Below are 15,964 nucleotides of genomic sequence, written 5' to 3'. Positions count from 1 at the left end.
CTTACTGTGGGTAGTTAGTAGATTCCTGAGAAGGGTGTTTGTCAAAGGAAATTTTAGGGGAATCACCACCAATATGAGTTACAACCGCACCGATGAGCAGTTCACCTGGCTGGTGCCACTCATGGGGAATATGAAGGGGTTCTGTCTGCACACACTTCAGACTATGTATCTTGTACGCCACATGACAGAACAGGAGCAGCACCAAAGATTCCATCTTGATGATGGCAAAGTTTCATTCCAGATGCAGACTCTCCTGGTGTCCTAGTTTTCTCCAGGAGTTCCAGAAGGTGGCTTGGACGGCAGCTGGCACTTCAAATGAAATTCTGAACCTGGCGTTTACCAGCTTTGTCATCTGACTGAATGGGGTGCAAAAAGGAAATGTTGCATGCCAGCTGAGGAGTGTCGATTAAAGATGATGTCTCCAGTCCCTCATCTTAGCTATGACAGATGCACAGGAGTTTTTATAACTACACATTTCAGATGCTCATTTTTTATGTATCCTGGAGAGCCATTGCAGCTCTGACAGGGCAGATCAATTACAGTGATTTTGATCATTACAGGGGAGATAATCACACTACACTTTTTTTTTTGAGATCTGTGTACAGTTCTTTGTGTCAGAATGTGGAAGCAAACATGGTTTTCAGATTGCACCAGAATTTCTATGTACTAAAGTGGCAACATTCCATAATAAGACTTAGGAGGGAATCAAATGGGAAATGGGCATGCTTGGAACAGAAGTGACAGTACTACAAGGGGATACTTCCTCCCCTGCAACCAAATTCTTCAAGGACTGAATGATCAAACCTCAATCACATCCCACACCTGAATCTAAATTCGTGAGATATCTGCAAGACATCATACAATTTTTATTCTTGGCAGACTGAGGACCAAACTAGGCTATATTATGTGAGATACGTGGCCAGCTCTCACTATCTTTTCAATGGCTAAAAACAGGGGCTCACATGTCATCTGGATTAGGATACAATTCCATGAATTTTAGAAGTCTAGCAAAAGTTGATGTTTGCCTAGGGGAAATGTACAGGAATTTTATGAGATCAGGGATGATTTTCCCATTCCCACTTTTGTTCAGTGATTCATTGATGGTGTAAGGAAGGACAGGAATCCTTCTTCACAATGTGGTGAAGGGGTGTACAAGGAAGAGGTGTGTTCAACCATGATGCCTACTTTGGCCTTAAGTGTCTGAGCTGCAAACAAATAAATCTTGAATTCTTCTATCATAATCTTAGGCGGCAGCTTTAGGAATATATATTCTCTCATCTACTCCCAGCCTACAGGAAGGTTGGATCCTGTCTTTGGTGGGAGGGACATTAGAATGTTGGATCTAGCCTTTGGTTGGAGTCTCTCTTTCAGTTCATTGGGCAAATGATATCTATTTTTACCCTCCCCTTCTCCATTTAATCCTCATAACATCCTCGCTACATGACAGCCTTCAAACCATTTAGCTTCTTTTCATATTTGTCAAATAAATCAGAAACAAAAGTAGGATAATGTCAGCTTCTGGAAAATCATCTCCAATTCACAAATCAAGACTTCTAATGCTCCCAATCCTATCTCTGCAGAAGCATGAGAAGAGCATTATAACAGCTTATTTAGAGATCAGCAGTATCTTGCTCCTCCTGATATTCTTTTAGATCACTCCACACAATGGCCTCCAGTCTCTGTATCTGAGACCACCTTGTTGTCAGCAAGCTGCCAATGGTTCTTGGACCTCCTATATGTATTTGGTACCTGTATTTGCCAATGTACCTTTTCTGTAAGTTCCCCCCCCCCAGTAGTCAGCCCATTTACCCATGTGCATATATTCATAGCTGCATTCTTGTTAGTCTACGCCAGGCCTGTCTGCTGTAACGTTATCATTTCCAAGGTCACAGGTGGTTAAGAGATGGAGGTGGCTCTCTGCTTTGCTTTGTTTTAATAAGTAGAAACTGTGAGAAGTATTAAGCAACAAGATGATTGGTGTGACTTATTACCTCTGGCTGAGTACTGTTATAACAACACTTGCCATGTGTCCATTGGCATGTCCCCTTTTAAAGCACTGTATGGCTATGACAGCCCTCCTATGCATTTTTTTTGGGGGGGGCAGGAATTGGGGACGGGTGATGCAAGTATGTGGTGTAAACAACTGCAGGAGGCATGGCCTCTCCTCTGCAAGACACTGGATGCTGCCAAGGCAGCTTACAAGAAACAGGCCGATAGAGGTAGGGTGGAGGGTTGGGCTCTGCGGCCTGGGGACTTGGTGTATGTGTCTACCAAAAATATCAAAATGTTGCGTCCCAGCAGGAAATTGGACTGGAAATTTATAGGACCTTTTAAAGTGCAAAGGTTTATCAATGAAGTCACTGTTGATGTGGAACTGCCTAAGAATTTGAGATCCTTACATTCTGTATTTCATTTCAGCCTTCTGAAGAAACACAATGGGTCCTGCCCCTGGCGAGGGGACAATGTACCGCCACTGCCTGTCCTGGTGGATGGCCAGGAACATTACGAGATAGCGAGTATTCTAGACTCTAAGCTGAAATGTGGTAAACTGTTTTATCTGGTGGAATGGAAAGACTTCGGACCCCAGCACCTTGAATGGGTGGAAGTAGGGGATATTCGGGCCCCTCACATGCTGCACAAGTTCCATCGGAATTTCCCGGGGAAACGGGGAGGTCTCCCGGCCTGACCGGGAGATTGTGGTGGGAAGTGAATTTTCGGGAGGGCAGTATGTCAGCAAGCTGCCAATGGTTCTCGGACCTCCTATATGTATTTGGTACCTGTATTTGCCAATGTACCTTTTCTGTATGTTTTTCCCCCCCTCCCTAGTAGTCAGCCCATTTACCCATACACATATATTCATAGCTGCATTCTTGTTAGTCTACGCCAGGCCTGTCTGCTGTAACATTATCATTTCCAAGGTCACAGGTGGTTAAGAGATGGAGGCGGCTCTCTGCTTTGCTTTGTTTTAATGAGTAGAAACGATGAGAAGTATTAAGCACTGATAAAGAAGTTACCGTTGTGTTCCCAGTGACTCATGGCTTCAATAAAGTAATACCTTTTTACAAGTGTGTACTCCGTTGATTGCGGTGGGACCTGACACTTGTTAATATCACAACTGAAATCTGGAAAAGCCCCAGGAGGTTGACTTGCTGAGCTTTTAAAATTGCACATAGATTGGTGGGCTCCAGATTCCTAAAGACTGGGGCTTGGCTATAATTGTTCCTTTATTTAAAAAGGGTAGCCCCTATGGCCCATTGAACTACAGGCCAATTAGTCTTCTGAATGTGATTTGTAAGTTATATACTTAATACCTCTGTCCGAAGCTGTGTGAATGGCTAGATCATAGCAAATTACTGGTTTCACACCTGGGCGCGCTACTATTGATCATTGCTTGGTCCTAGATTACCTCAAGGCAGCCTTTGATTCTGTTTCTATGTGAAGGCTTTGGGCCAAATTGCCTGACATGGGTATCGATAGAAGGCTATTGCTTTTATTAATTAAACTGCATGAAAATAATACTATCCAAATAAGACTCACACAAGATGGGAAACTATCGAAAAGAATTCCAGTGCAAAAAAAAAAAGAGTCAGACAAGGTTGCCTTCTGGCTCCTTTCTTATTTAACTCTTTGATCACATGCCTTTATTCAGTTGATGCTCATGCTCCCTCATTCTCAGGTAGCAGAAAGGTTCCAATATTAATGTATGCTGATGATGCTGTTCTTTTATCCCAGACAAGGATTGGCCTGAAGTGAGCCCTGATAAAAATTTAAAGAGCAATGTGACTCCGAATTATTAACTATTCATTTTGCTAAAACTAAATTTGTCCATTTTGGTAACCCATTCAGGAAGTTCAACTGCAATATTAAAGGAAATGCCATAGATCAAGTTAAGAACTTTCAATACTCAGGCATTACCTTTTCATATAATTCCAAATTCTCAGCACATCTATCCTCATCAGCTAACCTGGCAGAGAGAAGTGCAAATGCCATTCTTAGATTATTTATAAGGAAAGGTGCAGGTTTTCTCTCCATGGCCTTAAAAACCTTCCAGGCAAACCCATTGGCTCAACTCCGGTATGGTTCACAAATTGGACTTTCTGCCAATCTAAAGACCCTTGAAAGGGTTCAGTCTAAATTTCTTAGATCTCTATTTGGCGTTCCTAGAAGCACTTCTACTGTAACACTTAGACAAGAGGCTGAGCTACTCAGAGTTGAAGCAAAGGTCTGTGAGCAGGCTATAACACTCTGCCTAAAAATTCATTACAACCCAAAAGGTTTAATACCTTACCTTTTAGCTTCAGACCCATACCCTGCCTGGTCCACACAAATTCTTAATAAATTAAATCAGATTGGCCTATTCCCAGAAGATCTCTTCTATTGAAGCCTATACAAGGCAAGAACAGCTGTCGCGCAGAGGGTTCATGATACTGAATTACAAAATGAAGAAACTTCACTACTCAAGAACTTCCAAAATATAAAATCTTGGCCTAATTTTACTGCTGCCCTTTATTTAGTTAACATTACCTATGAGCCCTATAGATGGACCTTTTCCAGAGTCCGTTTTGAGGCACTCTCTTCCACTATACTGCAAGGTAAATTCACTCGAGTTCCAATGCATGAACGTATATGCCCATGCATGGCTAATATGGTGGAATCAGTTACTCATGTCCTCCTGGTTCTGCAGATTCTATCAGGAGGAACGAGACCATCTTCTTATATTGCCCCTTCTGTCTAGATTTAGCTCTCTGCAGTCTTATCTTGACTTTAGGCCAGAAGTCCTTTGTAAATTCCTCTTAGAAGACGTTCAGAGCTCAGTGACTTACTCTGTGGCAAAATTTTGTTGCTTAGCTATTAGGAAATGTAAACTTATTTTAGCTGAAAAAATTGTGTGATTCTCTTAATATTATTTTATTTTACTAATTTTATTAATTTTCTCTTGTTAATGTTTTTAGACAACTCCTATGTTATTACTGTTTTAATCTTTCTTATATCAGAACTGTACTGTTTTACTGGCTCTTGCTGTAATACATTAGATTATAGATCAATGCTGTTGTATTTTACATGAGCAGCCACAACTGTGTTGATGAAACAAACTGTTTTGTATTTTACAGATGAAATGAAACAATTCCCCAAAGAGGCAAATGTAGCACATATAAAAATCCCTACTACTGAATCTATAATCACTTTAAAAAAGGCTGTGACATACTTGAATGAAAACCATCTATCTATCTATTTCTTACATTCCCTATATTTAAGGAATTACCACCATATATTATTTTCACATTTGTTTCTTGTCTTTTAAAGGCAACTCTTTCTTTGTCATAAAAGTCTAACAATGTTTCAGTCAATATTTCGATATGCAGTGTAGCTACTGCTTTCCTCTCTCTCGAAGAAGTTTTCACATTCTATTTTGTAGATTTACATGCATCACTAGAATGTTTGATTCCTTTATTTTATCCATTCAGCAGAGAGTCAGCATGGAACCTCCTTGATGGGCTTTGAGCCCCTTCCCCATTTTAGTAATGACTTCTACCATGGAAATCAGGAAAAAAGAACTTATTATACAGGCAGTTGTTTCCTCACCCATAACATCTGGAATAAAAAAGAATATTTTGGAATAGACCACACTGACTCTTTCAATAGATTAGACTAGCACTGCCATGGTCATTCCCAGGATACTTCAGCACAAACAGAACTAACAACAGAGCAGGTGGATGGACTATTAAATATCATAATGCTTTTTTCTTACCAGCTGCTCTCTGCTGTTCAACTCAGGCCTCAGTATTATGATATAGCATTTGGGAGAAAAGATACAGCACAGTAAGCTAGCACTGGAGGCCAAGATGGAGAAGATCTCCATGGCCACCATGTCTTTTCCTCTGGTGCTCAGGTAGCTCGGGACAAAGGACAGCCAGACACTGCAAAAGATTAACATGCTGAAGGTGATGAACTTGGCTTCATTGAAAGTGTCAGGCAGCTTCCTGGCTAGGAAAGCCACAGTGAAGCTGATGGTGGCCAGAAAGCCCATGTAGCCCAAGACACAGTAAAACATGGTGACTGACCCTTCATTGCATTTCACTATGATGTTTTCCATCACTGAGTCCATGTCCAGATCTGGGAATGGGGGAGAAATACTCAACCAAAGACTACAAATACCTACTTGAACAAGGGAGCAGGAAATGACAATTGAATACATCATTCTTTTCCCCATCCATTTCCTGACAATACTTCCTGGTTTGGAGGCCATGAAAGCCACAACTACTGTCACAGTTTTTGCCAAGACAGAAGAAACAGCAACTGAGAAGATGATTCCAAACAATGTTTGTCGGAGCAGACAGGTCAACTCATTTGGCTGTCCAATGAATAGCAGAGAGCAACTGAAGCAGAGAAGGAGCGAGGTGAGGAGAATGTAGGTGAGGTTGCGGTTGTTGGCTTTGACTATGGGAGTGTTCTGGTGCTTAATGAAAATTCCGAGCATCAAAGCTGTGATCAGCGAAAAGAAGAGAGCCAAGCAGGCTAACAGAATGCCCAGAGGTTCTTCCAAGGAGAGGAAATTTGGAATTTTGGGGATGCATTGATCTTGACTACTGCTTGGATATTGATCTTCTGGACAGGCAACACAGTATTCCATGTCTGAAAAAGGAAGGATGTCTACTTAAATTTTCTAAGCAGGCATATGAAGCAGATATGAGGTAGTAAATTACATTTAGCTCCATAACTAAGGCTCTGAGTGACAACAATTTTTTGAAAGTATCCTAACATGATAGAAAAATCATGGGATGCCAGGGACTGAACAGTTTTTCTACATCAGTATTGTATACTCTAAAGTGGCTATCGATCCTTCTCTCAAGGACAGAAAGGACCAAATAAATCTCCTCGTGGTTGAAAGATTTTTGACACTCATTTTTCATAGTTCATAATATCAGTACAATCCTAATCAGACATTACACCCCTCCAAGCCCATTCTTGTCAATTTGACCTAGAACAATGATATTCTTCTTAGAATTGCATTGTACCTCTGAAATCCCCATAATACCTCTGCAGAATCTGTGAAGAACTAAGGAAATGATTATGAACTGATGTTAAACAGAATCATTAGCATGTTTTTCATATTGCTTAAAATACCGATATTCAAATACCCCCAGGTCCAACCCCAGCAGTTAGTTCACTAAAATGCTTTCTATTTATCTCGAGGAGTATTTGTAACAATTCATCTCCTACCCTCTTGGTTTGACATCTTCCCTTCTGGACATGAAGCACAATCATAGCAGCAAAATTTCTCTCCCTCTTTCTTTTTCCTGCTGTATCCTGGCTTGCAGTGGTCATTACAGACAGAGAATGGAGGCACCTATTCTGGGGAAATAAGAGAATGTAGGCTTCAAAAAGCACTTTAGGGTCGACTGAATATACAGAAATATGATATCTGAGATCTCCAGGAGGGCACATCAATTGTTATAAATACTTACTGAAGGAGAACCCCAACATGGTACCCTTGGGATTCATTGTACCAGCCAACATTTTTCTTGGGATCTGCTAGGTTTTTTTTAGAAAGTGTGTGTGGCCAGTTGTGGCTTTGCCCCAGGCATCTATTCAGTGAAGACCTGAGACAACAGCTTGTGTTTAACTAGTAGATTTAATGCATTAATATGATCTGCATCATAAATATGCTAACATATTTAAACTGGTGGGCTGTGCTAGACATCCTGTGCTTCCTTTTCTGGCAGATCCACCCTTACTGTAAACACAGCCAGGATCTTTTTCTGGGTTCGTTTATTATTGCCTATACAAAATGTGCCAAGATGTGCCCAGCTACAGCCCCTCACTGGATGCACTGTACAGCCACTACCAGGTTCAGAAAGATGTTGCTCAGCACCAAGCACTGTTCCTTCCCAGCCACACTCTGCTGCACAGCCAGTGATGCACTGTTCCAGACACTACCTCCAATCTTTTGGATATCTCAGACTGCTTGCCAATCATTCCTACCTATTGTGATCAGCCCGCCTGGTTTGAGCGTGAGAGCATCCAGGCTAAGATAGAGCTTATAGAATGCTTTAAAGCATTTCAATCTAACCTCACCCTGGATACTAAAATTGAAACTCAAGCCAAGAAAAGAGCCTACTAAATCCTGTTGAAAAACAAAAAGATGGCAGCCACATACCTTTTATGGCAACCACTTATTAAGGCTACTATGTTCAAAGATAATATAAGTTTTTGGAAAATGACTTCTGGCTTACAGGGAAGCAAAGTTGATACTCTGGCAAGTTCTAGACAAGTGGAGGTCTGGGAAAACCATTTTGCCACTTTGTATGAGGACTGACAATATAAACCACCCATTATTAACTCCTTAAGAGATGTTCCATCATGGTTGCCAGTTAGAGTAAGTGAAGTCACATTGCTGATATTGCAGTTGAAAAATGGTTAAGCCCCAGGAAGTGATTTTATAGTAGCCGAGCTACTTACATCACATGTAGAGTAGTGGGCTCTGATACTGGCCAATCTCTTCACATATATAGACTCAACAGCATGAATACTGAAAGACTGGGCCCGAGGCCAGCAATGGCGGCCAGAGAAATTACCGGACCAGAGCATGCAAGGACTTAAGCAAAAGGACTCTCCCTATGGAATGACACCCAGAGGGAAAAAAATAGTGAGTGAGCAAGTTTCAAAAGAAAGACAAAAGTAAAGAGGGTGGAGGAACTGACAGCGAGACTTCAAAGCCCCATAGAGAAAGGGGGGGAACTCTCGGGAGGAAGAACTCTATTCTACAGCATAAAAAGCAGTGAAACGGGAAGCAAACCAACAACAAGCTCTTAGAAACCCACCCAACCCAAGCGGATTGCAGCAGGGCTCGTTGTTCAGTCCACAGAAAAACTGTAGAACTTTTAAGAACTTTTACCTTAATGTAAACAATGTTGCATCATGGGGGGGGAATGGCGTTCAGAGGTAGAGGCACCACAGGAAGTGCCAGCACAGCATCACCAGTCACAAGACCAGAAACTGCCACCAATATAGCTGGTACGATTTCTGAAGCCTTGTGCCCCCTGCTGGATCAGCTGACGAATCTCAATAAGAAATTTGATGATTTGCAGAAGGAGCTGAAGGAGACCAAAGATAAATCAAAGAAGATGGACAAAAAGCTAAAAAAGGTTGAAACTAAGACCAAAGAGATGGATCAAAGAATGGACATTGCTGATAAAGAAAAAGCTTCTGAAAAACAACAATTACTACAATTACAAATGGAAAGATCCGTATATGTTTTAAAATTTCAAGGGGTACCAGAAAAAAAAGATGAAAATTTAAGAGAAATCCTAAGTGAAGCATTGGCCCCCTTGATTAACAGCAAACCTGAAATATTGCAAGCAGACATAGATATGATTTATAGAACTTATTCAGAGTTTGTTAAAAAAAAAACTTCCATGGGAAATATTTGTTAAATTTGCAAAAAGATCAACAAGAGACTTGATACTTAAAGCTTCTACTGTCATAACATTAAAAATCCAAGAGGAAGAGATAAAAATATTGAAAGATGTTCCATTTGAAATACGTAAGAAGAGGAAGCAATATAGAAACATCACAATATTCCTTCAAAAGAGCAATGTCCAATACTGATGGATTTTACCAGAAGGTCTTATATTCAACTACAAAGAGAAGAAGGAAAAGATTGACTCTCTCTCTAAAGCAGAAGCATTCCTGACGCAGCATCAAACTCCGACAAAAAGACAGAAAGAAAAGAAGCAGAGGAAAAGAAGGTGACAGAAGAAAACAGCGATCATCAGACATCAGCCACTGACAGCTCTTCATCTACTTCAGTGTCCCTGGGTGAAATCTTTGACTGTGACTTTGATTCTGATTTGGGAGATGCTGCACCCAGATCTTACAAGGTTAAAATCCCCTGGCAAAAGAAGAAGAAGAAGAAGAAGCGCAAAGACAAAAAGACATCCAAATGATGTTCTGAGATCTTTCTATGTTAAAGTTTAAAGAATTTATATTATTGCCCTTATGCAATACTAAAATTAAGAAACTTTTGTTCTTTCTATTTGAATACTTATTACTTAGAAATTAAATGATATATTGTAAACATGAATATGTAGGGTAGGGAAACATCCAAAGCGCAAGATAGATTAATGTACCTTGCTACTCTGAATTTGTAGTGTGTCGTTTGGTAGTTTATAGTGAAAAGCAATAAAAAATTCTAAAAAAAATACATATGGCATTGAATCTACCTTTATCTTTCACCATGGCTACCAACCTGAATCTATCTCCTTATACCATGGACTTTCAAATAGAACATGCTTCAGAGTTTCCATGACTTCTTAGCCACAACTGCAATATCTGTCTGAAAATAGTATACCAAATACATGGCCTATAGAGATTGCAGATGGTAGCACATTTAATTTTCTGAACATAATTGCTTGCCTGTATCTTGGAATTGTAAGGTTAAACGAATATTTTGGGATTGTAAAGTGTGGTGGGATTTCCATACACAGTAGATAAAAAACACCTAGCTTGGCAGATGGTACTATTGATATTCTTCATAATCAACTGCTTGATAGTCTTATGGGCTAAGGGGTCACCCATACATACACGTGTTAGCTTTTCATGCCATGAAATTCTAGCTTCATTAATGGTGAGCTCCTTTCCTGGAGGACCCGAAGGATCCAGCCTTCCAACCTTGATGCGGACATAAGAGTTGTTTGGAAAAGTGACCAAGTTTGTAATATCAAACCCACTTGCTAGTTCTCCATGGTCATTGAACACAATTTCATCTCCAGCACTGTTATTGAATGAAATCCAATGAAGAAATGAGTGGAGCTAGGCCAAATGAGGAAAAGAGATATAGAGTATTAGAATATTGTAATGATTAATGATATGCTGATTGATGCATTTCACACCAACTTACAGTATTGAAAACATGACAGGGTATCTAAGTCATGGGGACAGAGTACCTTCCAGGGCATCACATTCTTGCTTTCCTGTGTCTTCCCATCCTTTATGTGCATGAAATGTAAGGCATATGCCATAGCATAAACTATGTTATAGATGCTGTAGCTGTGGCCAGTCATGCTCATTTCAAAAAGTGTTGCTGGAATACTCTCCAGTCTCTCTTCTCCACTACATAATTCATTATTCTCTGCAGACTTTCTAGAACTGGGAAAAGAACAATCAAATTCTTCTTCCCAGAAGTTCTTGAAAAAACCATCCTTGTTTGTCCATGGAGGTTTTACAGTCTGAAGAAATGTTTGGAAACCTGTTAACTCACTGGAGTGAATTGTGAAGGAAAGAGCACCATGAAACATTTCTATGTCCCAGGATGTTTGAGTGCTTGTGAAAGTGAAATCAATCTGGGCAGTTGTTATCCACACTTTTCCTGCAGAGCTTCTCTCTGTATACTCCAAATCAGCTAGAGACCGTAACCATATAACAGTTGCCAGCCATATAATATTGGATGTTTCTCCATGTACAATAATTGCATTGGCTTCGCTTTCTAGGAAAACTGAACTATTACTGTAAAAATTTTGAATGTTTTCAGCTCTGATATCCATATGTTGTTTTGTAGCTGCTCTTTCTGTGAAGGCTGAACAGATCCCATTCTTAGAAAGCATTGGCTCAATTTCTTGCAAGAAAAGTTCCCCAGCTTGGTCTTCTGTAGTGATGAGCCCAACCCATTTCCATCTGAAATGTAGAAGCAACTGAACAATTCCCACATACTGAAGGCCTTCATTGGGGACCATGCGGTAAAAGGAAGGGAAATATGTTCCATAATTTGTTGTTGTTTCAAATGATCCATATGAAATCTAAGAGACATAAATTGGAGAGAGAGATGAGAAGGAGTATCTGAGAATAATAATTTTATTTCCATTTCCCAACTTTCTAGGTATTGGGGATACCTTGCTCTACTTACTCTTCCAGGTAAGGAACTTATTGACTTGATGGCTGGACTTGGTCAGAAACTCTGCTCTGCGACTGATCAGGGTTGGCATGTGAGTGACTTTTAAAAGGCCCGATCACCGCAGACTGTGACAGCAGTCATGAAATTAAAAGATGCCTGCTCCTTGGGAGGAAAGCAATGGCGAACCTAAACAGCATGATAAAAAGTAGAGACATCTCCCTGCCAACAAAAGTCCATATGGTCAAAGCAATGGTATTCCCAGTAGTCATGTATGGCTGTGAGAGTTGGACTATAAGGAAAGCCGAGCGCTGAAGAATAGATTCTTTTGAACTATGGTGCTGGAGAAGACTCTTGAGAGTCCCTTGGACTGCAAGAAGAACAAATCAGTCAATCCTAAAAGAAATCAACCCTGACTGTTCCCTGGAAGGCCAGATAATGAAACTGAAGCTCAAATACTTTGGCCACCAACTGAGAAGGGAGCACTCACTGGAGAAGACCCTGATGCTGGGAAAGATTGAAGGTCAAAGAAGATGGGGACAGCAAAGGATGAGATGGTTAGACAGTGTCATCGATGCAACGAACATGAAGTTGAGCAAACTTCAGAGGACGGCGGAAGACCAGAAGGCCTGGCGGGAGCTGGTCCATGGGGTCGCAAAGAGTCGGTCTCGACTGTGCGACTGAACACCACCACCACCAACACTTGTGTCCAGTAGTTTCTTCCTACCTCTCTTGCTCACCAGGATAGGATTGCTGGTTGTTTAGGGGGTGAACAGTTGTGTTTTGTGCCCATTTCCAAATAACTGGTGAAAGTGTAATATTACATTGCAGGCTCTGAGTGGCTTGGCATTAAGTAGGCCTGTGGTTTGGACTGATTAGGCATTAAGTGGGAAGTCCTATATAGTACAGGTGTGTGCTTAATGGTAAAAGTTTAGGGGAGTATCCTCTGACATGTCATCAAACCACCTTCTCATTGCTGACCAGTCAGAAGGGACAGGGAGGGGAGTTCCTTGGTGCTGGAATTTCACCATTGAAAATGTATGGATGGCCAGCAACAGATGGAGGTGGTGGACAAGGAATGCCTCCTCTTGATGTACTATGTAGGATGCAGGCTTAAAAAAAGTAAAAGGAGCTTTAGACACTATTCAGTTCTAGGAGCCAAAAGCGGGTTGCAAGAAAACTGATGATCCTCCACACACCCTTCCTTGGTCTCCTTCCTGAAGAGTACCTGAAAAGTGGTGGGAAGGATACTGAGTGTGAAAGAGAATGTCCTACTTGTTTTATCCCTTCCCAGCCTACAGGGTAGTGTGCCAGACATCAAGTTCTGCCCTTCCTTTTAGTATCTGTTGGTTGAAACGCCAGTAAAGGCTATGTTTGTGTGTGCATGCCACTTCACACAGTTAAAAATGATGTGATGATTTGTGGTTTTGATGAATAAAGGATGTAGATAATAAATAAAAGAGAGCCTTTCTTTGTAACCATGGAGTAAGAGAAAACTTTGTAACTACACCTATATTTGCTGCAGAGAGAATCGGAAGCCTCCTTTACTTTATGTGGGGTGTCAGGTAGAGGTCAGGACTTTGTACAGCAAAGTCTGAGTCAAAATCTGTGAAAACTAGTGTATCCATAATTCTTCAGAGAGTTTTAGAACATTTCATAATAAAGGAAACCTTAACAATGAAATAGTGGAGAGGGGAAAAGTAAACCAGAGAATTAAATATGAATTCAGAGGAGCAGATTAATTAACTGAAAAGCTTGGGTAAAGAAAAGTCCTTTTCAACCTGCATCTAAAAGAGAACAATTGAGATTTCCGGTTTTGGCGATTCGCTGGATGGGTGTGCTCACATCACACTCTGATGTGAGTGACCTAAATTGTGGCAGATGGGAGGGTGTGTGGATGTTTCCATGCCCCCCTAGAGCCCCTGCAGGGGGGTTCACAGCCTGGGGTGCTGATGGCTGCCTCTTCTGAGGTGACGGCCAAGGAATTAAGGCTCCCCTTTATCCTGATAGGTCCCGCTTCCGCAAGGCCATTATGGCACTTAGAAGCACATGCCGGACGAGGCGAGCAAGTGATCCTGTGATTCAAAGCTCTTCCTACTTTGAAAAAAAATCATCCAAATGAACTGTGAGTTTATCGAAGCCCCGAAGAGCTAGTCAAACGTTAAAGCGGAGAACCAATCACAAGCCCCAAACTCCTATGGTGGGAGGGGAGGAGCTGGGGATTCCCCCTGAAAAGAAAAGCAGTTTCTAAGCAATAATTTGGAGGCAAGACACGGTTGTAAATAGAAAAGCTTCAATCTAGCCAAAAGGGGTGCTGAATAGCTCAACACAGAAATAAATAAATAGACTTACAGGCTTCTCAAACAAACTTTATTCTTGTGTAAACAATGTCGACCAGAGGAGACAAAATGGTGAAAAGGCTAAGATCTTCTCCAGGAAGTGCCGATTCAGTGATCTCAGCTCATAAACCGGAAGCAGTTACTGACTTCCCAAAGATGATGGCCACAGCGTTGTGCGTTGTGCCAGATGACTAATGTCAATTGCAAATTAGATTGTCTCCAGAAGCAAATGATGGACACAGCCAAGAAGACAGATGAGATGAATAAAGCAATGAAACAAGTTGACAATAAGGTGAATGCTATCAAACAGCAACTGGAGGAAGTGGAAAAAGAACGGATCTCAGATAAAGAACAATTGTTACAGGTACAAATGGAAAAATCATTATACGTCCTGCGATTCCAGGGTATCCCAGATTAACAAGGGGAGAATTTAAAAGAACTTTTGAGTGAAGCATTGACACCAATGGCAGATTTAAAATGGATATGGTTTACCGAACCTATCTGGATTTTATGAAGGAAAATAAACTGCCTGGTGAAATATTTGTTAAATTCTCCAAAAGATCAACCAGACATTCAATTTTAAAAGCAACAAATGGGAAACCACTGAAAATCAAAGGCGAAGAAGCGAAGATTTTAAAGGACATTCCATTTGAAATCCACAAGAGGAGATGACAGTACAAAAATCTAACTGCTTTTCTGCATAAGAACTCCACTCCCTTCAGATGGATATTTCCAGAAGGACTTCTCTTCAAATACAACAGAAAGAAAGAGAAGAATGATTCTGTCCAAAAAGCAAAAATTTTCATGTAGCAGCAACAATCCACATCCAAAGTCCAAGGGAAAGCAGAGGCCACCGTACAAACAGAGGAAAAAAGCGATTGTGACTCAGAAGCCAGTGAAATTATTTTTGGCAGCTCTGCAGAAGAATCTGTTTCTGAAATAGGAGAAGCAGCTCCAAAAACACTTAATGTCCAATAGAAATATGATAAAGCTAAACACAGGAAATAGTGACTTTATTGAAATCCTGAAAGTCCATGAGTGCTTTAAGATGCTATGATGCATCAAATAAGGATAAATGGGTTTGACTTAGTCTTAGTGAAATAAGAAAACCAGTATCATCCTGTTGTATGTTTGTAATCTGATAATAGTAGGAATGACTAATCAGTAATCCATATGTATTATGATCCTTGCTATATCTCTTGTTTTATTAGTGTTAGTTGTCATACCTGACCGTGACATTAGTACCCTGTATATCCCTTTCCTTTGTAGTATGTAGTAGAAAAGCAATAAAAAATAAAAGAGAACAGATTCAGACTGGATGATCTGCTGACTGAAAGGAGGTCTCGAGTTCTGTCGAGTTCTCACATGACAATGGCAAACATCCTATCCCTGGAAGTCACCCTTCTCTAAGGTGGCAATCATACAAAGCAAAACCTCAAAAGAACTTCTTCACTAAAATGGAAGTGGGCCATCTGATAATCCTTGTTCTCATGGTGCGAGACCGGGATCCTAAGGTATTGCTTTTTTACTTTACATTTGCTTAACATAAAGTATGAACGGAACTTACTTTACATTAAAGTGAAAATTACAAATTACAAACATATTTATTAGAATACACCAGCATTAAATCTAATATAAATAAGCATGATGTTCATTCCTCCCTTTTCCTGTCCTAACTGAAGTGTTCCAGCTGCCAGCCATGATCAGCAATGTGAATAGGAGTTGTATTTTGTTGTAC

General features: G+C 40.6%; 2 protein-coding genes across 2 annotated transcripts in view; both read right to left on the bottom strand.

Moving 5' to 3' along the window:
- The window catches only part of LOC107110623 (vomeronasal type-2 receptor 26-like), a 19,688-nt gene extending 17,185 nt beyond the window's left edge, over positions 1 to 2,503 (bottom strand). Inside the window, exon 1 of the mRNA XM_015411422.1 lies at positions 2,400 to 2,503. Coding sequence (XP_015266908.1) covers positions 2,400 to 2,503 — 104 coding nt within the window. The remainder of the gene's footprint in view (positions 1 to 2,399) is intronic.
- Positions 2,504 to 5,722: 3,219 nt separating this feature from the next.
- Positions 5,723 to 11,732, bottom strand: LOC107110622 (vomeronasal type-2 receptor 26-like). Its single transcript, XM_015411421.1, has 4 exons — positions 10,947 to 11,732; positions 10,585 to 10,812; positions 7,222 to 7,348; positions 5,723 to 6,633 (listed from the first exon to the last, which is right to left on the bottom strand). The coding sequence occupies exons 1-4, from the start codon at positions 11,730 to 11,732 to the stop codon at positions 5,723 to 5,725; spliced, it is 2,052 nt and encodes a 683-aa protein (XP_015266907.1).
- Positions 11,733 to 15,964: the final 4,232 nt, after the last annotated feature.

The sequence above is a fragment of the Gekko japonicus genome, unplaced genomic scaffold, assembly GCF_001447785.1.
Source record: "Gekko japonicus isolate JY-2015 unplaced genomic scaffold, Gekko_japonicus_V1.1 scaffold3620, whole genome shotgun sequence".
Classification (NCBI taxonomy): Eukaryota; Metazoa; Chordata; class Lepidosauria; order Squamata; family Gekkonidae; genus Gekko; species Gekko japonicus.
The sequence above is the reverse complement of the archived record's forward strand: the minus strand, read 5'-3'. Positions and strand labels throughout refer to the sequence as shown.

Coding starts and splice junctions, on each gene's coding strand:
- LOC107110622 (XM_015411421.1), bottom strand. CDS start 11,732: ATGGTCCCCAATGAAGGCCTTCAGTATGTGGGAATTGTTCAGTTGCTT. Junction 10,813..10,946: donor AGAATGTGATGCCCTGGAAG/GTACTCTGTCCC, acceptor CATTTGGCCTAG/CTCCACTCATTTCTTCATTG. Junction 6,634..7,221: donor GAAGATGTCAAACCAAGAGG/GTAGGAGATGAA, acceptor TTCCTTTTTCAG/ACATGGAATACTGTGTTGCC.